The sequence below is a fragment of the Amborella trichopoda genome, chromosome 6, assembly GCF_054954075.1.
Source record: "Amborella trichopoda isolate Santa Cruz 75 chromosome 6, AtrichopodaSantaCruz75HAP2 v2.0, whole genome shotgun sequence".
NCBI lineage: Eukaryota > Viridiplantae > Streptophyta > Magnoliopsida > Amborellales > Amborellaceae > Amborella > Amborella trichopoda.
The window spans coordinates 14,857,940-14,883,308 of NC_142341.1; the positions used below are offsets into that span (position 1 = coordinate 14,857,940).

General features: G+C 38.0%; 1 protein-coding gene across 4 annotated transcripts; it reads right to left on the minus strand.

The window, feature by feature from the left end:
- Positions 1–354: 354 nt before the first annotated feature.
- Positions 355–25,369, minus strand: LOC18438228 (RNA recognition motif (RRM)-containing protein). Of its 4 annotated transcripts, none has more exons than XR_016058204.1 (6): positions 23,379–25,369; positions 5,414–5,933; positions 4,418–4,861; positions 3,975–4,206; positions 3,613–3,882; positions 355–1,038 (listed from the first exon to the last, which is right to left on the minus strand). XR_016058204.1 is itself a non-coding variant. In XM_020669758.2 (4 exons), the coding sequence occupies exons 1-4, from the start codon at positions 24,358–24,360 to the stop codon at positions 3,945–3,947; spliced, it is 2,208 nt and encodes a 735-aa protein (XP_020525417.1). In that variant the 5' UTR covers positions 24,361–25,369; the 3' UTR covers positions 3,854–3,944. The 4 variants fall into 4 exon arrangements, 2 of the variants coding, with proteins under 2 accessions (XP_020525417.1, XP_006848480.1); XR_016058203.1 differs by having other exon boundaries at positions 355–1,413; XM_020669758.2 differs by lacking the exon at positions 355–1,038 and having other exon boundaries at positions 3,854–4,206.

Sequence of the window (25,369 nt, forward strand, 5' to 3'; positions counted from 1 at the left end):
TAAAAGGTTAAAAATCTACTTCATCCTTAATTATGAAATTTAAAACTCAAAATGTGATACCCCGATCAAGCAAATCTACAAACACAAAACCTTGAGAAAGGACGGTCTAAATAATGATTACCAAATGTATCTTTAAGACTAGAAAATCTTTCCATATCCATACATCTCAACCTGATTAATAAAGAGTTTTCCAATATCAGAACAACCTTTTTCAAAGGATTTTTTAGACGTGCCTTTTTCCTATTGTTGAAGGTTCCAACCTTTTATAAAAGCTTTTTACTTTCGTATATTCCAGTCCAGGGAATTATCCAATAAATTCCTGATAGAAAAGGCATACATAATAACATCGCAATAGAACTCCCATCAGTAATATCCCAATAATGACGATTGTCACTAATATACAAAGTTTATAGGAATTTTTTACCATCTATGACCAGGCTAACGGACCTAGGTGAAGGGCTTTCCACTATTAGAGGCGCAAATTTTTGCCATGCAGGAGAATAAAGGGGTAGGTAATGTAAACCTTGGTGAAAGAGTCCAAGACTCAAAATACCATGACCATCCCTTTGTGATTTTTCACAAAAAAGAAAAAAGAAAAAAAGAAAAAAAAATCAGATAGAGGCATGCCACATATCGGATGCTCTATGTCTAGAGATCGATAACTCGGCCTATCGACTTTTGATCTTCAGCATGACAATGACAAAGATGATTATCCAATAGGGCAGAAAGGCTTAACCAAGTATTGAACCACTTTTGCACTCTTAGCTTAGCCATTAGGACATGGTCCACTGCAGCCGAACTTTCAAATCCCAGCTCACCCACCTAAAATAAAATAAAATAAAACAACCAAAAAGAAAAAAGAAAGAATCAACAAGCAGTTATCTCCTGCTTGAAAAGAAAGGAACAGCGATCACCAATCTAGAAGAAAAGGAACAGAATGACCCAGAAGTTCGCCTCGAATGATCCTTTGACTGTCTTGACATAGGCCACCTTCTTGCTCTTGACTCACATCTGATGGGGAGGAAAGATCCTCCAAAACTTCAAAAAAAAAACTGAGAAAAATAAAATAAGATGAAAAACCCAAAAATAAGAGGAGGTTGCTAAGTGTGCACTAACCCCTGAAAAACATCACAGAAGACAAGTCAAGGATGGCAAGGTACACCTAAGACTAAATTCAAAATGAGAAAGAGACGGGGTGAAGAAAGATGGTACAACCAACTATAACTAGGACAGCACGTAGGGGCACACTTAATAGTTCATCTATAGCAACCTGCAAACAGATAATTGACAACAAAGGGGGACAAAAACATAAAAACAAACCAAAAAAAAAAAAAAACATGGGGTTTGTAAATCTTCCAATTTCCTAATATAGGACCGCAAGTAACATGCCAAAATTGTTATCCCATCTATGACCTGCAAACAAGGAACAGAAAAAAAGGGACAAAAGAAGGGACAAAAAATGTTCATGATCTTCCTTCACAAATATCTATATATAGAATGTGTGCCCCATAACTAGACAAGTAAAAATAAATCAATGCAGACAGTCAAGTGCATCCATTTCATTAGAAATCAGAAGACACTCATAAGAGAAGCTAAAGAACTAGAAATATGATAAAGACCAACACCATGCAAGGGGAGGGTACTCCAATCGTCTAACGATAATTCTGGATTTGCAAATACTAATTGTGGGACTATCGAGGCCTGCCAAGGCTATCACAGAGCATTAATCTATGGATGGAAAACCAGTAAGGCCTAAAATCCATAGTTCAGCTTCAAAGAATTCAGAGAGGCATACAAGGAGCCAATGAATGACCTAGTCATGTAGCTGAGCCAGTAACTACGAATCAAAGCAAGCATGCATGCCTGTCTTCAACAAAACCTAAACAAACAAGAAAGACATATCGAAAACTTAATAATGGACTCGTGTATTTTTCTAATAGCTTTTCACATAGATGAGCCAGTGTCTAGGAATCCAAGCCAGTATACACACCTGTCTTCAATATACTCTAAACAAACAAGAGAACATATCAAATACTTAATGTTAGACCGGTGTATCTTTTATAGTACTAATCAGGTATGTAAATGTAGCGGTTCTATGTTTTAGCAAAGATATATCTGTCCCTCATTACTGCACAATGACATTATTCCATTATAAAAAAACATTTTTCAAGCAATATTCTTTTCCTACTAAATAGGGTCATTTGGATGTAGGAATAAACATCATGTCTTGCTGCTAGATGCATATCAAATTCTCTTGCTTTTGCCTTCCACAGCAACTTGATGTGGTAAAATGGAAGCAACACTAAAACATCAAGACGAGCATTCAATGATGTTTGCAGTCCAAGTTCCAAGTTCCTTCCAGATCAAGCCTTTTTTGCTATTTCATATTGCTGTACATATTATTAGAAATATGCCCTCCACTACTTTACATTACCAGGCAGTCCTTGTGCAGCAAACAACCTCTAAATACGTCTCACATTCAGTCTTGTCTATGTCAACGTGAATGTGACTTGGAAGGACAAATTCCAACTGGAAGATGTACAACACGCCTTCCTTGGATACAGTAGAAAACATAATGGGAATTGAAGTACAAATCTATAGGTAACAAAAAGCCTGTAGATAGCATCCCCGCTCCGAAGTCAAGCCTCCCATGTTGATCCCTAGATGATTTCTGCTTGAAAATTTTCTTCCTCATGACCTACTCCAGCTCCTCTAGAAGTTCCCAACATGTTTTTGACACTAAACTAATCCAAAAAACTGACATCCCTGAGGCGTTTTGTGTAACTAAGGTTAAACCTAGAGATTGGCAGGTACTTGTATCATGGCATGTCAGTTCCACAAACACTCAACTCGCCTTGCTACTTCCACTTTAGTGCCACAACTGGATCATACTTAACATAAAACGGAAAAAATGACCCCACCCCCTAGACCCCAAACTTGGCTCCATTGTTTCTATCTCCAAACCAACCACCATCAGATTCTCCAACTTACTACATGGGCAAATGTATTATGCAAATCCTAGCAGTCACCTCACTGGAATTTGGTATTAGGGAAAATTTTGCAACTAAGGTAGACTTCCAACTTCAATCCCATTGCAAGACAACAAAAATTTTGAGTGTCGACATTTCCTAGAACATGGGAATCCATTCCATTCTCAAGATTGCATTCTCACCCTCTCGATCTCAATGCCACATGGTTTGGGAGGGATGTGTTTTTCTAGTTCTAAACAATGAGATCGAAGGCCAAGTCGCTATGCTTCATGAACGATCAAATCACAGTTCTTCAAAGAGACAAGTGCCCCTAAATGATACTCACCTCAACAAATTCCTTGATTCACTAAATATGTATATCTACATTGAAAAAAGAGTGGCCATTCAGGAATAATATGTATGTGAGTTTGGCATGCTATATTCGATAACCTGATAAAAGACCATCGCATTATGCTATCGAATATTAGGACTCAATGCATGAAACTTCTGCAAGAAAAGAGAGCACAGTTTCCAGAATGCCAGAAGGTGTACCCAAAGAATTATAGGTAGCAGATATCTCGAGTTGGAAAAGTAAGATGTTGGCTTCAATAATAAGCCCATTCCACAATTATTTCCAGCATACCTATCTTGAAGAAATGGATAGCCGAATCCCAAAACTCTCCATTTGCTATGGTTGCAGATATTCTTCATGTGGATCAGTTTCTAGCCCTCAAACTCAGATCTGGGTGGTGAAAAGCATCCTTCAAATTAGGGAAAAAAAAATACAAAAAAGGATAAACAAAAAAAAAATTAATAGAAGGTAAAAAAACCAAAAGTAAAGCAGAAAAAGAAAGATCCACAAAGGAATGATAGGAGGTAACGAGTCAGGCTAATCATCGACTGCAACTAATTCCTGAAAATTGTCAAAAAAGACAAAAAGTGAAAGGCAGTGGAAAGATTTCCCATGTGACAGATTCAGCACATGAAATGAGGTGAGGACGATACATAGAATGATGAAAAGTTAACATGCATGCATACTGAGTATGTTAATCCATCTTGGTAAATCCATCTACTGCAACCTGCAAACCCAAAGAATAGAAAACAAAAATAGAAAAAAGGAAAGGAAAAAAGAAAAAAAGGAAAACAAAAAAAACTCCAATCCTTCTTTGAATTAAAGGCCAGAGACCTCAGGTCACAAACCAGAATGGTATCCCATCCATTAACCTGCAAGGGGGAACTGAGGACAAAAAAAAAAATAGAGAGAGAGAGAGAGAGAAGTACAACTCAGTGTTTAAAATTCACCAGATCTATCCATGAACACCATAATTAGATTATAGACTATGGGTCTGAAAAATCATTCATAAAAGATAATTCAACTCTGAGCAGTGTGGATTCCTAAGTTCAAAGAGAAATGGATGACCAATGGAATTCTTATGACAAATTAATACCCGCGTTTTTTCTCAGAGCGCCTACTACGGTGGGAGGACGTATCGTGGTCATGTGGCGACGATCTCCTTTCTCTATGATGCAAAGGCGAAACTGAATCAACCCTGGATGATCTTCTTGTTTTCGGTGTTGCACTCCTGCTCCTATGCCTCCGTGAACTAGAGTAGTTATCACGTGGTCTTTCCCTTTCATGTGACCGACCCCTTTCACGTGATCGGTCCCTTTCACGTCTTTCCGATCTTCGATAGGTATTGATACTCTCTCTGTGGCGGCGCTCACTTATGTGATCACTGTGATGATGGCGAGATCTGACTGGTGATCGGGACCTCCGATCTCTATTGTGTCGAACTGGTGGTGGCGATCTAGAATGTGAATGCCGACCATGCCGAACTCTTATGGGTGATTTCGACCGTGACTTCGATCTTAGACGAGATGCTGGAGGAGACCTGGATAAAATATATGGATCAAATGTCTAAACTAAAACCAAAACAAGAAAATAAACAATTAAATAGAAGTATAAAAAGGGAAATAGAAGTATAAAAAGGGAAAATCCTAGAGAGCAACAATGTCTTAACATAAAATAATGTCACAGAAATACATATAATACAAGGAATGTGATGAAGAGGCATTACTGGGTAAACCATAAGAAATCTGGTTGCTAACAAATCAATTTCTCATGATAATTTGGGTACTTGCATTCCTTCTGAAGATAAGAGATAAAATCTAGGGCCTATTTGAATGGGCACTACATTGTGGCTTCACAGCAATACGGTTGTGCATTCAATCATAAGAAGAGACTGTAAAGAGGGGCCTTTCAATGGGGATCTCAAGCATTTTGCTTGAGCTCACAATTAGAAAAACATAATTCCAAGTCAACCAAAATCAAACACGGCACACATTGTAGTAAACGGGAGTGCATATCAAACCAGATTTTGCTCCTTATTTGTTATGAACAAAGTACATGTAATTCAATTTTATCAGTTTAAAAAAACATGAACCTTGATTTCTTGTCAGAGTCCTTTTCCTCGTTCCCATTTCCATCAGGTTTCAACATTTTGCTTATTTCTGCAGCTCTAGCTGATGCCATTTCAGTTGCAGATTTCATTGATGCTGCTCGGCTAGCAGCTTGCTGTGAGGCCAATGTTTGTTGCATAATTAGCGCCTGCTGAAATTGCATTTGTTGCATAGCCACTGCTTGTTGCATGACCAGTGGTAGAGAAGACTGATGAGAAGAAGAGGTTGCCAGAGTTGCTTTTTGAGGAAGGGATTTCGCCATCTCCACATTAAGTGGACGGCCCCCGACATCCATGTTGTTCAAAGCCAATGCAGCTTTTGCCTCTTCAGGTTTTGAATATTCTATGTATGCAAAATGTTTTGAATCTGTTATGCTACAGTCAACAACAGTTCCACAGTAGCTGAAAAGCTGTTTCAACTGCTCAACAGTTAGAAGAGGACTGAGATTGCTGACTTGTAGAGTTCTTCTCAGTGCATCAGCCTTTTTCTCATTATCTGGTGAGCCTGGGAATGGAAGACACATTTAGCAAAGTGAGTAGAAGAGGTGAAAAATGCAGATACAATCAACACTAACAATCATTTATGCTTGCTCTATAAAAACAGAAGGGTAGTGCTACAAAATAAAAATCAAGATAATCAAGTCTCCTTAGAGTAAAACTTCACTATGAAGTCGAACACTCTCCAAAGGCATAGCTTTCCACTAAGATGTCCATTTGGGGTGATTCAAAGCTTAAATCGAAGATCTCTTCGAGATCTATAACCTTTTATCTCTATGGTTTTTTTGCTTATTTCGGATTCTAGTGTGTTTCAAGTTTGATGGAAGAACTTTGAAGTTAATGACAGATGTGCTTCCCTAGTGCACTAGGATTTATAATTTTTAATCATTTCCTAGTCGTAATGGGTTTAGATATAGTATCTCCAGGAACTAAAGTTCTTTTCTGTACGGATTACCCTTAGAGCTATCATCTAGTTTGATTAGGAAGTTTTGTTGATTGTCTTAGAGGTCAAGTATTGGTAGATTACGACATTGGAACCACTGTAAATAGAAGTACAGGCTATTGGCCAAATAAAATCAATTTTTTCAATATAAATTTGGGTTTTAAATTTTGGTGAGAGGCTACTAGTAGTGGATAGATTACTCAACTCTTATTCGCAGAGAGTGATTCTGCAATTCTCATTTAAGAGTGGCAGTATCACCCCCACAAAAGTTAGAATCATCTTCTTTACCTTCTTGCATGGCACATCCCACCTACAAATCCCCTGCAACCAAATTCGTCACCATTCCTTCCATAAACTGTAGCAAAACATCTCCAAACCCTAGGGAAACTAGCTCAAGAGCTACCCTAACCATATAACAAACCTCTGCTGCCTTCAAACTAAAGGTTTATTTTCCTTAATTCAACCCTAGAATCCACCTCATCATTCTCGTATCTTGCTGGACCTGCTAAATTCCAGTAGCTTTAACCCTTTTAAAACCCTAATACCCATCCCAAGCATTGGCCCAATCCAAACAAACCCTTCCCCAAAACCCCAAACCTAATTTTACATCAATTAGACCTCATATCATCCAATTCTATCACAATTAAAAAACTTCATACGGGCCACCCTGATGTCCTAATCTTGGTAGGAACCTAAAAACCTTTTAGAAGTCTTAAATCCTAACCGATAGAATTATCAATTGTCTCCAGACTCTTTCTTCCTCTGGCCATGCCTGTCACACTCATGTAGGTGCCAAGTCCATTGGTGCTACATCACAAGAGCAATATTCTATCATCACAGAATTCCCTTTTCTGCTACATCTAACAAAACCAAGAGTTTTGAGTCTCAGGATCCAAACCTGTGTCTTATGATGTGGCTAGAGGGAAAGGAGCAACATATGCCGATTCCGTAGTGGTTGTCAACCTTTCTCTAGTTGAAGGTTGGGCAGGCTTTAGACTTTGGATAAAGTTGCAACTTCTGAAATTCAAAATAAAGGCCTGGAGTGGCCAGAATTTTGGGGAAAGGCTCTCCTTTGTGAGGTCAGTGATCTAGAAATGATGAAGGCCATAAAGTATCTTTCGACCAAAGAAAGGGAATGGTTAAATACCAAACCATCCTGAACAGTGTGCAAGAACTCAGCTCAGGCTCAGGACACTACCCCTGCCCAATCCGAGAGACTTGGGCAAGTCCAAGTTGACTCGCCCTAGTCATGTACAAGCCCAAAAGCGCTAAAACAACCAAAAAAATACAAAGCGCTCGTTTGGCTCCATAACTTAAACAAACCCAGGTTTTGAATCAAAACCTCATTATTTCGAACCTTGGTTATGTTAAAACCTGGTTACTCAAACAGGACTTGTTTGGATGGCTTCGAATGGTACCCACGTTATGCAAATCTCATGTTTGGATCATCTTTTGTACAATCTGATTTGTTATTAGGCATAGTTTGGTACGCATGAAAGTTCGACAGAAAAATATTTACATGAGAAAATATTTACATATGAAAACAGTTTAAAGGAAAAGATTACTTACACATGATTTTTCCCTTTTTTTTAACATGTGAACTTTGTTCTTTCCCATGTTTGGCAAACACAATTGGATATAGGCACACAACGAGTGAACACATTGAGATAGTTTCTCTATCTAAAAAAATTAAATTTTGATATAGTTTCTCTCTCTAAAAATTTTGAGAAATTTCTCCCTCTAAAAATTTAACATTTTAGATAGTTAACGATTTCTCTCTCCAAAAATTTTGAGATAGTGTCTTTAAAAAATTTCAAGTAGTTTCTCTCACTAAAATTTAATATGGTTTCTCTCACTAAAATTTTAAGATACTTTCCCTCTCTAAAACTTAAAATTTGAAATGGTTTCTCTATAAAAGTTTTGAGCTTCTCTCTTTAAAATATTTTAGGTAATTTCTCTATAAAATATTTTAGGTAATTTCTCTCTAAAATTTGATATAATGGAAATACTAAAATTCTAAAATACTTTCTCAATCTAAAACTTAAAGTTTGATAGTGTTTCTCTCTCTAAAAATTTGGAGATAGTTTCTCTCACCAAAAATTACTTTGATATAATTTTTCTCTCTAAAAATTTTGAGATAGTTTCTCTCTCTAAAAAATTTCAAGTGGCTACTCTCTCAATTTTGATATTGTTCCTCTTTCTAAAACTTGAAATTTGACAGCTTCTCTCTTTAAAAAAAAAATTGGGTAATTTCTCTTCAAAAAAAAAATTGGGTAATTCTCTCTAAAAATTTTGTCTAAAAAACTTTAGATAGTTTTTATCCAAATTAGTAAGATACTCTCTCTAAAATTTGAAATTTGAGATAGTTTCTCTCTAAAAATTTTGAGATAATTTCTCTTAAAAATTTTAGGTAGTTTCTCTCTCTAAACTTTGATACAGTTTCCCTCTCTAAAATTTTAAGATACTTCCTCTCTAAAACATTAAATTTTGAGATAGTGCCTCTCTAAAAATTTTGAGATAGTTTCACTAAAAAGTTTGAGATAGTTTCTCTATCTAAAACTTAAAATTTTAGATAGTTTCTCTCTCTGAACATTTTGAGGCAGATTCTCTCTAAATTTTGATGTACTTTCTCTCTAAAATTTTAAGATAATTTTTCTCTCTAAAAATTGAAATTTGAGATTGTTTCTCTATAAAAACTTTCAGGTAGTTTCTCCCTTTAAAATTTGATATAGGTTCTCTCAAAATTTTTAAGATACTTTCTCTATCTAAAACTTAAAATTTCAGATACTCTCTCTCTAAAAATTTTGAGATAGTTTCCCTCTAAAGAATTTAGGTAATTTTTCTCTCTAAAATGTGATATAATTTTTCTGTAAAGTTTTAAGATAATCTCTCTCTAAAACTTTAAATTTGATATTAGTTTCCCCGTCTAAAATTTGTGAGATAGTTTCTCTAAAAAAAATTATTCTTTATAAAACTTGATATAGTTTCTCTTTCTAAAATTTTAAGATATTTTCTCTATCTAAAACTTAAAATTTGATATAATTTCTCTCTAACTTTTGAGAAAGTCTCACTAAAAATTTTCAGGTAATTTCTCTCTAAAATTTGATATAGTTTCTCTCTCTAAAATTTTAAGATACTTTCTCTCCAAAACTTGGAATTTGATATAGTTTCACTCTAAATTTTCAGTAGATTCTCTCTAAAATTTGGCATAGTTTCTCTCTAAAATTTTAAGATACTTTCTCTTTCTAAAACTTAAAATTTGAGGTAGTTCCTTTCTCTAATTTGTGGGAATGTTTTGGAGGAATTAATTGTATTTAGTAAAGTGGCAGCTCCAGCATGTGAAAATAGTATTATCATCAATTGTATTATATTATATTTTCTCTCTCATGCTCGCACAAAGTCATGTTTTGGTAAGCCAACTTTTTTCTTGATTTTGTGTACCCATGTTTTGGCCCTCTTTCTTGCTTATAGGAAACATGATTATGTGTCCAAAAAGGTTGCCAAACATGTTTTTGTGAAAAATACCCTGAGTATACAAAACATGATTTGGATACCCGAGGATCCAAACGACCCAAAAAAGTTTGTTAAAAAAATCATTAAAAGCAAACTAAACTATAAACAGCATTAAAAGTCCAAGAAAATGGAAAAAAGTATAAAAAATTGGTTTTGGAAAAACGTCATTTATATCTGGAAATAGTTCAGCAAAAATCCAGAAAATGGGGGAATAGAAATTAGAGCATATGATAAGAAAAACTCACAAATCATCACCATAAACATCAAAATTATATATAAACATATTTATACATTGTTTTAGTAAAAAATATTACTTTAATATTTTTCATGATTTTTGTACCCAGGACTTGGCTCGGTAAGTTCCCAAGTTTGGGTAAACTCAGCCGAAACTTAATCGACTTGGCCGAGTTTTAAACCATGGCCCTCTAACAAGACGAAATATTCTATAGCACTAGAGGTCCAAAATAAAGTGGCTCAGGAAACGTGCCGAGAATATGGCCCGCTTTCAAATATATAAGGAGAGCAAGCACCATAATACAGATTATGGAGACAAGCCCCCTGAAGTTGACGTCATGATCATGCAATGCATTAGTAACTTTTTCACCTGACATTCCCAAGTTTGTCTCAAAATGAACAACCTGAACTTCCAAACTATCCCCAAAGTGAAGGCAGACTGATTAGAGTTCTGTAAAGTGTAACTACAACGCAATAAGGAGCCAAGCCTTGATGACCTTCCAGTCGCAAAATAGGGTATTATGCACACCATGAGTGGAATTCCCCCTTTCATTGCTCTAGTTCCAAAAGTCGAGAGGGCTGAAGAGCTCTAGGACTTTAGGCCAATAAGCCTTCCAAACAGTTCCTATACGATATCACCTGAAGTCTCAGCTTCCAAGTTCCAAGCTTGCACAGGTTCTTAACCTCGGTGTGCCCCCCACACAAGGAGCCTTTGTGAAGGACCAAGAAATCTTGGATAGAACCTTGATAGCTCATGAATGCATCCATTGTCAAACTAGGCCAAGCCTGGGGTCTGGTGTTCAAATTTTGACTAGGAGAAAGCCTATGACCATGTAGAATGGGGAATATTAGATCAGATCCTAGCCCGAATGGCCATTGGTAGAAAATGGAAACATTGGATTTCCTAGCTCTCACAAAAGGTGTGGTCCAAAAAGCTTCTTCAATTGATCTCAGGGTCTCTGCCAAGGAGACCTCTCATCCCCCTTCCCCTTTGCCATAGCACAAGAACTTTTCAGCAAGTCTACGCCAACTTACATGATCAAAACTTCTCTATGGCTTCTCATCCTCTTGTAGGGCCCTGTACATCCCACTTTAGCATGCCAATTATACAGTGGTCTTCTATAATGCAGAACCTCAACAAGTTTCTAAGGTTAGTCCTCAGGTTCTTCGAATTGTCCAGGGGTCTGAAAATAAATCTAGATTCTAGAGAAGTCCAAAATGATGGGGGTAGGTCATAATGTTGAATAGTCACTCGCTGGGAGGCTAGGGTATGGTACTGAAGACCCCCACCCCTCTCTCCAAATATGTACCTCCCTCTATGTCTTGGCAAACCTAGAAGGGTGCAATGGGATTCGATAGGAACATGGCCTCGTGAAGGCCAAATTCCTCTCTATTTGGGATAGGATTATTTTCACCAAAGAAACTATTTTCCGATATCCTGGTGTTCCATACGTCTAGGAGGCCGGTGGCTATCCTCAATGAGTGGAGCAGCTGATGAGACACCCTTTGGTCAAGGATACATAAGCTCCATTTTGGCTAGTTGGGATCTAGTCCGCAAAGCTAAGAGCGATGGCTGGCTAAACCTTAAGAAACTCGAAGGCTGCAATGCTACCCTCATATGCAAATGGTGGTGGCTCTTTGCAATCCAAAATGGCCACCCATGGCAACAGGTTATCCACAGCAAGTATGGTCTTGACAAGTCGGGTTGGCCACCTAAGGGTCACATAATTGCCCACACTTCAAGGGCCTGTAAGGGACTAGCCTTTGTTGATGCGATATTTTGTCGTTATCACAAGATTTCCAGTGAAACCATAGGAGGGATCAGGATTTGGACGAATCCTTGGGTTTGGGACTGCACTTTAGAAAGTCGGTTCCTAAGCGCCTTTTTCCCTTAGCCAGAAACCAGCATGTGACGCTTGAATATTCTTATGAAATCCTTGCGGACATGTTGTGTGGCCACCAGATTTTAGGAGAAATCTCCTGGACTCAAAGATCCAAACTTTGATAGAGTTTGGACATAGAGATTCATACTCTGTCTCTTTAGTGTGCAGCAGCTTGAACCCTGGAAACAATGCACTTGTCATCCCTTTCAAGGCCTAGCACATCCCTATCCACCAAAAGATCCAATCCTCTAACTGGCTAGTAATATCTAAGGTCCTAAGCATTGTTGTTAGAAATGCACGAGATTCTGAATCATTTTAGGAATCGGAATCTTAGAATAACGGCTAACTAGAAATCTTGTTTTCGAAATCAACGTCCATACTAAGGGATTTGCCGGAAACGAGATTCCTACTTTATAGGAATCGAAATTCGACCCAAATGGAATTGAGATCCTTACATATATAGAATTAAGATTCCGACCTCTTTGGAATCGAGTTTCTAACATAATTGGAATCAACCCATATGGAATTGAGATTCCAACATCTTTGGAATTGAGATTCTCATGTATTTGAAATTGAGATTTATATCAATTTGGAATCAGTTTTCACCCCCCCTGGAAATCAAGATTCTAACTATATGGGGTCGAGTTTGAAGCCCCTTAGATTCAAGAATCCTACATCAACAACAACTCTCGCCTTGACAACTTAGAACCTCATCATGAAATCAAGATCAGAGGTCTCTAAGATCAGAAGAAGGGTTCCTTAGATTTTGAGTCAACGTATTGACTATTGAGCCTCGGACACAGCATCAAAAGTAGATAGATACTGGCAGTCCATTTAGGGAGATTGTCAATAAAAGAAACAGATATTATCTCATGTATTTTTGTGATTTTGATTTCATTATTATAGTTCAAAATGGGATTTTGTTAGTGCCATGTTGTTGTCTGTGTTGTAGCATGTTCCTTTGATACCAAGGGTGAAGATGTGGAGTATTCAATTTTTAATGTTGCAATGCCCAAGTTCTCTTAATTTTAATGCGCCAACACCAAGTTCTACTTGCCTTTGTTACCTGCAAAAGAAGTTATATTTGCCTTTGTTACCTGCAAAAAACATTGGAAATTATACTTGTTAAGAATTTAACTCTAGACATTTGCATTTAGAAGTTGATTTATGGAACCAATACTTCGACAATGCGTTCATCAGATTATTATTCGGAGCACATATGAAATATAGGAGACAATCGTCTCCAAACAAGTTTCCAAAAATAACTCAAATCAAAATCCATAAATATTTGAACCAAACCATAAGTCACAGATCTGTGCACTTAGAATACTAATATTTCATTTTGTGGTATTATGATTCCAAAAAACTCTTATCAAGATCCAATGTGGGTGGAAGTAAGATTCGTTGTTTGATTTATTTGTGGTTTCTTGCATCTACCAACCATGGCACTTGATGATTAAGAATCCGGATCGGAAAAAAATCGAATAGAGTATCATTATATGTGGATTTTAGATTCAACAATTAAGGAATCAAGAATGAATAGTCATCTTAACTACCAATTTCTCGCAAAAAAAGGAATTGAGAATGAATAAATATTAGAAAAGAGATTCTATAAGCGTTGGAATTGAGATTCCTAAAATAAGGAATCGAGATTCATGACTTCATAGAAACGGATTCAATGAAGATTCCTTGTCAAAATTGCGGAATGAGGATTCCGAATCGGAATTGCAACCTTGGATGAGAGATTCCGATAACTAAGGTCATAACCATAGACTAGATCCAAAGAAAAGGCATCCCACTACCCAACTATAGTGTATAGGCAAAGAGGAAATGATGGACCATTTGTTTATTTGTTGTATGGTAGCAGACTCCAAATTTGTGCTTTTATCTTGGACCTTTTTGGGTGAGTCTGGGCTCACCCAGGATGTGAAAGTAGTTATTGGAAACACATGAGATTCAGAGTCGATTTAGGAACATGAAGCACAAAAGACAAGTGACTAGAAGATTCCTATTGTTGGAATTGTCATTCGTACAATGCGTATTGCAAGAATCAAGATTCTCGTGCTCCAACCCAAATAAAGTTGAGATTCCTACCTTTTATAGAATCACACATCAACCCAATTGGAATCGAGATTCATAACTTTTTGGAATTGAGTTTAAACCCAATTGGAATCAAAATTCCTACATTTATGGAATCACGCACCCAACCACCTAGAACCACAATGAAAAACAACAAGAAACAAGTTTAATAGGGCAAAAGGTTCGAAGTTCTAGAGTATACTTAAGCACGAATCCCTTAGTAGTGGATGTATTGAATGGCCTTAATGAGGTTCTGGATTGATAAAGAACATAAAAATAATTGACTTGATAATAATGAAATTAAAAAAGATAGGAATGATGTTAAATACAATTCGCAAAAACCACATAGAGTTCTTATACATTGATCATATATTAAATAACAATAAATTTGAAAAAGCATATGATGAAACATTAAATAACAATAAATAGCTGGTGCCTAGGCAGCACCTCACGGACCCTTGACCGAGGGCCGAAATAGGCCCTTGACCAAGAGGGTTTTTGGTCTTTTCCACCGGAAAATGGGGGATAGGGATTTGGGGGGCATTCTTCCTCCCAAAGCCCTTTTGGTGAGATTTAGAGAGAGAGAAACTCTCTACAAACAAAGATTTCAAGGTTTTCTTTCTAAAGATCAGACAAAAATTCAACCTTCTCCATTCCTCACAATCGAAAGATATGCTTCCTGATTCTTTTTGGAGCTTGGAGTAGTCGCAAAAGAGGACATTTGGCACACAAAAGTCACCAATTTGCACTGATACCAATTCCATTTTGGGAAGGTTAGTGTATTATATTATTTTTTTCATTAGGGTTATGTATCTTTTGTGTAAACCGTATTATGATTTGTTATTCCCTTTTTGTTTTTTTTATATTTTTAATAGTTTGTATTTGAATTATTCTCCCATTTTTATTCTAAGTCTAGGAAAGCAATTCAATGGAAATAGTTCATTGCCCCCAAACCGAATGATTTTTTTTTTTTGCATGAGTTAGTTTACTTGCATGATGCGTATTTTTTTTCCATTTCTTGCTTTAAATCATTGGCTTATTAATGAGAAGGTTTTACTTTGATAGTTTTTGTGAGTTTTAGATCGAGAAACCAAATCAATGGGGAAAGTCAATTGCTTGTTGCATGAGTTAGTTTACAATTTTATGCTTTAAATCATTGCAATATGAAAATATGTAGGTTCTACCTTGAGTTTTTTTTTCCATTATTTTAGGGTTTTTTTTCATGAGCATGCTAACTATACTTCTTCCTTGGAATGTCAAATATTGAGAAGGGGCAATATATTTATGCTTTCTAGTTTGTTCCCTATTTGTAATTTTTCATATGATCATTTGGTAATATTCTGTGCATGATTGATTTTAAATGTATTCAAGTTTGGCTTTGGTGGTTTTGTATAATTTTCGAGACTCGGTGATAAGTTCTAAGTGACAATGGCTTCTCCGAGTTCAAATAAACAAGTTGATCCAGGTTGCAAATATGGATTTTGCTCCAATCCTAATAACAAGAACAAGGTAGCTTTCAAATTCTATAAAAAGGAGTAAAATGCTGGCATCAACTGATTGAAGAAGCATTTGGCCGACATTAGAGGGGACGTAGAGCCATGTACTCAATTCCCTGGAGATGTTAGGAAAGAGATGTTGGAACTTTTACAAGGGGTCCAAAATAAGAGAAAAGGAAACAATATGAAGGCATTAGGAGACATATAAACATCTATGGAATAGAAGATGCAGATGAAGATGAAGAGGAAGGGGCCTCCATATCTAGACCAAGCACATTTGGGTATTAGAGGTCTTACATAAGGGGGCCTATCGAACATTCTTGCCCCCTCCCAATCCTGAGGTGGTAGTTCGAGAGAGGGCGCAAGAACAACCTAGTTTGGGGAGTCAATTGAAGAAGCAAGATAGGGATCGGGTTAATCGGTACATAGAACAATGGTATTACCAAGTCTATTGTTTAATATTGCGAGTTTGAAGAGCTTCCAAACTATGTTAGGGAAAGTTTGGCCCAAGATATAGGCCCCTACACCATATGTGCTCAATTGTTGAAACAAAAGGAGGAGCTCACAAATTAGTACCTGAAGACCCCAAGGATGCATGGGACAGGTGTACAGTGACCATTGTGACAAATACTTAGAATAATAAGACGACAAGGTGTATTATGAATTTACTAGTTTGTTAAGCTACGGGAACAATTAGGTCCAATGACACATCTGATAAGATTCGTGATGCGATTCTCATATTTGGAATAGTAGATAAGTGCATTGAGGAGGTGGGGGATGAACATGTTGTGCAAGTTGTCACTGATATGGCTAAGGCCAATATGGCAGCTACTAGATTGTTGGCGATGAGGAGGCTGTTGGTGATGAGGAGGCTGCACATTTTATGGATACCTTTAAAAAGGTGGAGGCAGCCACCTAGGTGGCCCCAAGGGCAAGGGGTTGGGGCGGGGGGCATACGTTGTTTAATGTGTGTTTTGTGAATGTGTGTGTGTGCACGCGTGTGTGTGCGTGTGTGCATATGTGTGCGTGAGGCCTCGCATGAAATTCTTAAATATCAACCCTCTCTTCTTTTTTTGGATCCATATTTTTGAGAGAGAGGTCACGAACACTTAAAGGATGTTTCTTCTTTTTCTTCGTTTAATATGTTAAGAGAGATAAAGAAAGAAAGAAAGAAAGAAAGAAAGAGAGAGAGAGTTTGTGAGAAAGAGGGACCTCGCATCAAACACTTGGAGATCATCTTCGTTTTTTTCTTCTTCTTACATGCAAAGAGGAAGCATCTAGGTCCATGTGTATCTTTTTGTGTGTGAGAAAGAGAGAGAGGTCGCCCATCAAACACTTCAAGCCCATCTTCTTCTTGTTCTCCTATTTAGAGAGAGCACATGGCCCTAGACAGAGAGAGAGAGAGAGAGGCACTACATAAGCCTAAATTTTTTTTTTAGGGTGGATTTGATTATTATATTTTAAGTGTGTGGACTGGGCGGGCACCTTAGGCATGCCCGCCTAGGCTACACCTAGACCTAGGCGGTTTATTGGCAGGGCAGCAGACTTTTTCATCACTAATGGGCGCCTTGCGCGGAGTAATGCATTGACCTTATAGTTGAGGCAATTGGCAAGAAAAAAAATGGTGAAGGATCACAGATAAAGTGAAAGTTGTGACACGTTTTATTTACAGTTACACCAATGTTTTAACCATAATGAGACCGGGTATCACAAGGTTCACAACTTCATGCTTGTCTATGGAGATAATCAAATAAGACAGGATCTGAACCATGTTTGTCTCTTCAAGTTGAAAGGAAAGCAAGCGATCTAAGGAGGAAAAGCGGAAAGGGTGTATGACATTGTTATGGTATCCGATTTTGCATTAGGGTTCAGTATTGCATCTATCTTTTTGAGCCACTTGTAAAAGTACTATGCCTCGTGGATAGTAAATAGGAATTGGAAATGGGGCATATTTACAGTGCAATAAAGGTCACAAAATAAGAAAGCAATATGAACTTGAAGAGTGATGAAAGTAAATATGGCCCCATTTTGAAAGAAGAGTTACAGTTGGGGAGGCCCTACACCTAACAGGCTACTCTCAACCCTATCTATAACCATACTGATTCCGAGATAGAGAGTAAGAGTTGTTTCACGGAAGCAATTAACAAGTGTAATGTGAAGATCAACCCTGACTCAGATGTCCAAGACAAAGTGTCTATGGAACGTGACTCGTATATTACTTTATGAGAATACTTGGGACGGACATCACAATAAGTCAAAGGACAAAATGATATCTATGTAAGTTGAAGATTTATTTGTTATTTAAATTCTTACTTCTTACTTCAAATTTAACTTGACTTATAATTGTTCTAAATTTATCAGATATACGTACTCTATTTACTTTTAATATATTGGCTCCATGGCAGGCCAACCACAGACAAAGTGCTCGTAACATGCAAAGGATGGCTTAACTGACTTTGAGCTTGACTTGTACATCATTCGCATGTCAGCGCAACCTCAGCACATTCGAGATGGTAAATTTACCATCTATCTTCATCTCGTATTACACTAAATTTTTTTATATGTTTTTTAAGTAATAAATTTCTGATAGTGCCATGATGCATTATGAAACATGTACAGACCAAGAAGAGAAATAGACTTGAGTAGAAGAGATTAAACGACTGCGTTTTTGTTTAGTATATAGAGTGACATCAAATACTTGACCCCATAGTTGTAACAGATTTAGATAAATCAAGCAAATGGTTGGTGAAGGAGGATGCTGAGAATAGATCTAACCTGTATTCGAGGGAGAGAGCGTGACATGGATCCAAGTACATGAGGCGGCTAGTAAGGCATCGAGCCTCACGAGAACTACAAGATCTGAAACTCAGAGTAAAGGGGGAAGGATAAGGCAAAGGAGAAGGGAAAGGGGAAGGAGAAGGCGAAGGGGAGGAGATGGCAGACCCAGAGCAGACAAGGGACAAAGGTTATTAAGAGGGAGAAGAGACTAACTCTGATGATGGCTTGACATCATCAGATTCAGGTTCATTTCATGCTGGTGTGGACGTGGGCGTGATGATACCAGTGATGATGAAAATCAACCTCATATTTGTGTTCACCATAGTTGTTATCCAGTAGACTATTTTTGTCAGGATATGCCTTTGAGTTGTGAATTGTCACTTATTTATTTTTTTTATCAGTTATCTGTTGCGAGATGTAATGGATATCACATATTTTGGGACAAGTGCAATGAAAATTAACATTTGATAGTCGGACCCGGTTTCTATGCAGCCAAGCCCGCATATGTAGAAATGCGGGCCTCTTAATAAATCTATTTTTGAGATGGATTTTAAGATTTAATTTTTAAGGACATGTAATCTCTAACATGGAGATCATGAATATAAATAAATAAATAAATTTTAAAAACTAGAAATAATTATTCTAGTAAGGATACATTTGGACAGTTAGTTTCCATTGCACTCACAAGTTTTGGGATAAGTGCAATGAAAATTAACATTTGACAGTTATGGCTACTAACTTTTATTCTTTTAATGTTACTTTTAGCTATTTTATTCACACTTCAAAGTCATGAATGTTTAAGCTCAATCTGTAGCTATATACAATAAAATTATACACAAAAAACTACAAAATGATGTTTATTAAACAAAAAAATGATACTCTATACTCAAAAAACAGTGGGGGTCCAATAATCTGCACGGGTCTGGACTCTGGAGCCCCCCCATTATGCAGGCCAGGCAAATATCTAGGTGCCTGCCTAGGCAGCCAGGACCCAAGACCGCCTATTCAGCATTTCAGCCACCTCCGCCTTCTTGAACATCGGTCTCACTAGTGACTAAGTCATGTTTGTCTTTACAAACATACAGATATTTGAAAATGAGATTTTGTTTTTTATATATATACTTCAAAATGAGACTTGCCTTTTATGATGCTCTATGTTGTAATTTATGGGAATCGAATCGAACTCAATACTCTTCCCCAATTCTCATTAAGCAGTCTGCAAGTTCTAGCACTAAGAAAGCCAGTTGTGTAAAAATCCCTAAATTTATTTTCCAATATACTACTTAGTTGACGGGATGTCTACTTTGTACGTGATCCCAAAAGAAATCAGATCAATTCTATAAAAGTCGAAGTGAGATTCCATATCGACTGAAACACGATTTCATGCACCTAGGAACCATAGTATTTGATGCCATGGAATCCGGATTCCAAAAAATTGAATTGAGATTCAATACATGTAGAATCAAGATTCCCTAACTTCAAAAAAAAACAGGTACCATGAAGATTCCTTGATGGAATTGCCGAATCAGGATTCCAAAGCGAAACGTCACTAGGGGTAAGAGATTCTGGTATTTGTTTATGAAACAGCCATTCTCAGGCCATTTCTCCTCTCCTTACATTGTTGCTAGGCTAATCCTCTAGTATGCGACCTTGGATTGGGTGGGAGCTCTAAAGGATACTATCAGGGCCACAATTGCTTTTCAAGCCCAAAACCAAAAGGTTTTCTTAGGCTAGTCGATGGCAGATTTTGCACAAGATTGAGGAATAAACCAAGATCGACCTGAGGCCCTGCCTCCCAGTGACATCAAATTAAACTTAAAAGGTTGCTCTCTTGGCACTCCGAGCTCCGATGGTGTGGGAGGGATTTCTAGAACAAATAGACCTGAACCTTACTGGTCCATTCGGCCCCCATTGGCACAGCGAACTCTACAAAGGCGAAATGGTGCTGTTAGAGGGCCTCAAATTGCTTGATCATAGTTGTGGGCATGCTCTTGATTCTTAAGGTAGAGAGGATTCAAAGAACAACATTAGGTCGGCTTTATGGGAGGCACTTTATCCCTGTCAGTTGGAGCAACTGTTCGATCACACATTTCACATTAGCAGCACCTGGCAAGTATCTTCAAACCACATGTAGCACAAGGTAAATATGCTAGCACATGGCCTTGCACAGGAAGGCGCTGTGAACAATGTTGTTGTTATTACCAGACCCCAGTTATGAACTGGATGCTTGTGCAGTCCACAGTAAAAATTATTCATTTATGTTTTTGCTTTTAGTTCCAAGTTTGCACCAGAATTTGATACACACGAACATGTAAATCCTTTATAATATCACTACAAAGTCAAACTTTCTATAAAGAAAAGGATCCAGTCCTTTGTTTTGATCTTCTCTGACTAAACTAGAATTGGTCATGTTTGTTTGAAACTTTGAATGCACATAGATGCAAATACATGTGACAAAAGCAAGTAAAGGAAACTCTTTTTGAAACACTTAGGAGAGATGCATCTACCAATAATAATAACACAATCGGATCTCACCAACTAATTGTCAGCAACTGATTCCCCATTATGCAAGGGAGTCAACTACCTCGCTCAGCAAGCGCACCAGTGAGTCAAACCTAAGGACTGGCTAGTGTAAAGTTTCAACCCTTCAATAATCTATAGTTTCTAGTTCCCAAATCATGACCCAATAAAATACAATAATAAGAGCCAAACATTGGTCATGATATCATGCTGTTTTGAATCTAATCCAAGTCTATGAGCAAAAAACTCCAAGCAAACAAGTACACATGCAAGAAGAGAGGTTATTCTAATGCCAAACTTACCCAAATTCACAAACATGGATTGCAAACAAGTGCTTCAGTGTTCCAATGGAGCAAAAGCTGAAATACATTTTGACGTGACAGTATTAACTTATTTACCCTCTAAAAGTGTATTGACATCACAAACCTCCCTGCTAAACCCCCCTACCCGACCACAGCCATCCAAACACCCACACAAGGGGAGCACAATCACAAACACCACATAAAATCCGCCCCAAATAAGAGAACTGAAACACACATAGGCACCAACTTAGGATTGAAAATAGAAGAGCATTATGATGACATAAACATCAGGTCAAAGTCAAAGTGAGAGATGCCAGCAAAAAACTAGACCTGTGAACGGAGAACCAATTAACAAAGACATTCAAGAAGCATCCAATAGGGGTAAATGCTCTTAAAGTAGATGGTCCACCAACCCAAACACAATATGGATAACTAGATGATGTTGGCTATAATATTTGTCCCACCTAATTTATTGTTCAAGAACTAGATGGTGTTGATGACACAACCTCTGCACCTATACACCAAGGTGTCCTAATGCTGCTACCTGCTTTCCTCGCAAACTGCACGGCCCCAAAAACCTCAATACCCTAGATAGTTCCGAGATTCAATGGCAAATCCATATCCTGCCTCTCATATCCAGTGTGATTACCAAGGACCAGTCACAATTCATCCAAAACAAGAAAATTCTAGGCAACTAGCATCATGTGACTACCTTCAGTGAACCACCTTACACTAAACAATTAACACATAGATTCACTCAACAACCCTAACCTTCAGATATCATGAGGCTTTAAAAATGAAAGACAGAAATATATTTCATAACTAAAGGAGGAACCCAGATTCTTTGTTTTATCATATTTAAGGAACCCAGATTCTTCAGCTCCCCTTTCTTGTCATTAACTCTTATAAGGGCATCTCAAGCAATTCAAGTAAATACGTTCAAAAGTTGATGATGTATTCATTTTTTTCCACATAACCCACAAACTAGCCAAGGGGGAATATCTTCAAGAGTAGATAGCTCGCGATGTTTTAATTTCTTTCCATATAACCCACAAAATAGCCAAGGGGGAATATCTTCAAGAGTAGAGATCTACAGAACTAGAAGCCCACTAAAGCCAACACCAATTCATGCATAACCTGGGAAACCTCAAATATGTCAAATAAAACACACAAGCCACAACTTAGCTTCCTTTCAGGCATGTACAAGTTCAATAATGCCATATAATTAAAAATAATTTGAGACCTTTGCAAGGATACACAAATATTCCAAGAGCCTATGCATTCCCTAATATTAAAATTGACTATTCACTCCTTATTTAGCCGGATCAGTCACATTGAATACCACCAGTTTTTTGGGCGGCGGATGCTAATAGCAATGCCCATGAGAAGAGCTTGAGCTCTAATCTATGATGACCTACAATTTCAATCAATCCAATTAATAGTAATGGCAACATCCATTTTCATCACAAATAACCTCCCAAAAACACTGCCATTTCCATGCTCCCATTGGAGCTAATCGAAGGCAAGCCTCATAAAAACTTAATGTATAGGCGCCTAGTCCACTTTAGGAAGTAAAGTAGAAAGGAAAATTTTCAACCATGGCATGACCAAATCCCTGTTATTAGACCATTTATGGCTAGTCCAAGGAGCATTTGTACATAAATGACTGTACAGCCAATCTCAATTACACCCAACTACCATCATCAAGCCCCCAGATTAGTAGTTGCATGAACCAGAGCCTCCATATCATAGCCACCAGAAACACCTACAATAAGTAGCTGTCTACCTCCAGATCCCTAAATGAATACGCCATGTTATTGCCATTCCATAGAAGTGCTATATATTTTGATAACCCATGAATGAAATCAATAGGACAGCCAGCAAACAGTTAAATGTAATCAACAGGTATCGACCATATACTTGTCGGCAACAAAGAACATGCATATCTCTTATACTAGACATAAGTTGGAGAAAATAACCAAAAAATAATATCCATACCATAACCAAATCCCTTAAACTACTGAAACTTCAAGTGCAAGCTACTCCACTACTAAAAGAGACCACAAATACAAGCAAACAAAAGAGCTACTACAAAGTCAATATAACTAAAAGAGACCACAAATACGAGAAAACAGAAGAGATTCTACAAAGTCAATATAACTATAAGAGACCACAAATACCAGAAAACAAGAGAATGAAACAAACCAGGAGAATCCCCTCTGGCCTTGGCTTGAGCCTGCACTTGTGCTGCATGAGCTTGAAGGGCCTGTGCAGCCACGATCGCCTGAGCAGCTGCCATGGCAGCCGCTGAAGGAGCCATGGGCATTTGACTTAGGGTTCCCATCGTTGTACTTGCTGCCAAAGCAGCCATTAACAAATTATGGGGAGGATGGCTAAACTTGCAAGGGTTATTAGGGCATCGACTATTCAAGTAATCCCTACAAACCTCGCCAAGAGAGGCCCCAATCCCTGGTAAGACAACCCCACCTGAAGCCCCTGAAATTATACCAGGCATCATTCCTAACAACCCTGGAAAAGCTCCAGAAACAGCGCCTGAGTAATTGGGCATGTTGGGCATTGTTTGGTTCACCAGATTAGGGTAATTTGAAGAAGTAGGAACGGAAGGAGCTGGACCAAATAATCCTGGTGCAGTAGAAAGGGTACCAGCACTGAAAAACACAGGAAATGGACTACCCATGATAGGTTTTTCCTCACATTCAACATGAACCATGTAATTGCCCCTCTTTGAAACTGCGTAAGTTACAGTGTAGGTCCCGTCACCTTGATCCTTAACCATCCCTTCTTGCTCTGAACCTCCAACCCCAACACCAGGTGAGATCCTGACCTTGAGCTTGGCCCCTCCTTTATTGATTCTTTGACCATCTGAGTCTTTTGTGACTACAACAAAGGAGATTGGGGCACAAGCTGCACCTCCTGATATTCCTGCACCAGCAGCTGAGCACTTTGAAGGGTCCAATGGTCCTATAGGTTTCTCACAGAGATCACTCTCTTCACCTTCACTATCAGATGAAGAGTTCTCTTTCTCTGCAACTTTCTCGACATCTTTGAAGGTGGCTTCAAAGGCAGCCTTTGCAGCCGCCGCTTTCTCTGCTTCACTTTTGAGCTTTGCCTCCTCTGCTTGCTTCATCCATATGGGGCGGGCAACCATGGCTGTGCGATCTGCCATGGATGTTCAGGTGCTCCGGAACTCACACGTCACCAAAGATATCTAGATTGATTTCGAGCTATCAACACCAGAAAATCGTGGGTATTTTGAAGACCTAGAAAAATATTGACATTGTTTCTTTGGGGCATAAAGAAACAGAAATTCCTGATCGAGTTCAGCCAATGAGCATCAGAAGACCTAATCTCCAAAAGCCTTAGAAACTTCAAATTTGTTTCTGCTGGGCATCAATGGATGCCTTGAAATTTTGATAAGTGCTCAAAAGAAAACCTTGATCTCTTTCAGCTTATCACAGCCAGTAAGCCTAATTCTTCAAAAGGCTTAGAAAAAACTCAAAGGTTTGTTCCTTTGGGGAATCGATGGCTCATTAAAATTGTTGTTCTAGAGCTATGAAACCTGGGCCCAAAGCAAAACCTGATAAAGTTTACTTATCAATACAAAAATAAAAATAAACCTATTTCCTCCAAAGAGTCAGAAAAACTTCGAACTGTTTCCTTCTGGGCACGAATGCCTGCCTTGAAAGAATTCAGAAGAGCCCAATAACAAATTTGATAAATCTCAGCATATATCAGTAAAACAATCGCAGCTTATCAAGCACAAGGACTAAGAGAAAACCTCAAAACTATTTCTTCTAGTCATCAATGGCTGCTTTACAAGACTGAGATGAGCGCAATATCGGTTTTCTGTACCGTGAATCGCTGCCTTGAAAGAGCAAGAAGAGCTCAAGATTGCATTTCTAGGGCATCAATAGCTTTCCGGTATGAACTCTGTAGTTTTCAGAGACCTTGGGTTTTGCTCCTGCGGTAGAACGGGTACAACCTAGGGTTTAGCTCGCCTGGATATATTAAGCCGAGCGCCCTCCGCAAAACAAAGAAAAGAAAGGAAAAGAGACAAATTTGAGCGATTATTGAATTTGAATAAAGGGAGCGCACCACGTACCCCTCCGCGAGAGGAAAGGGCACATAAGATCTGAAGTTTCTTTTATGGGCAAGGTTTCTATGAATCGGCTGAC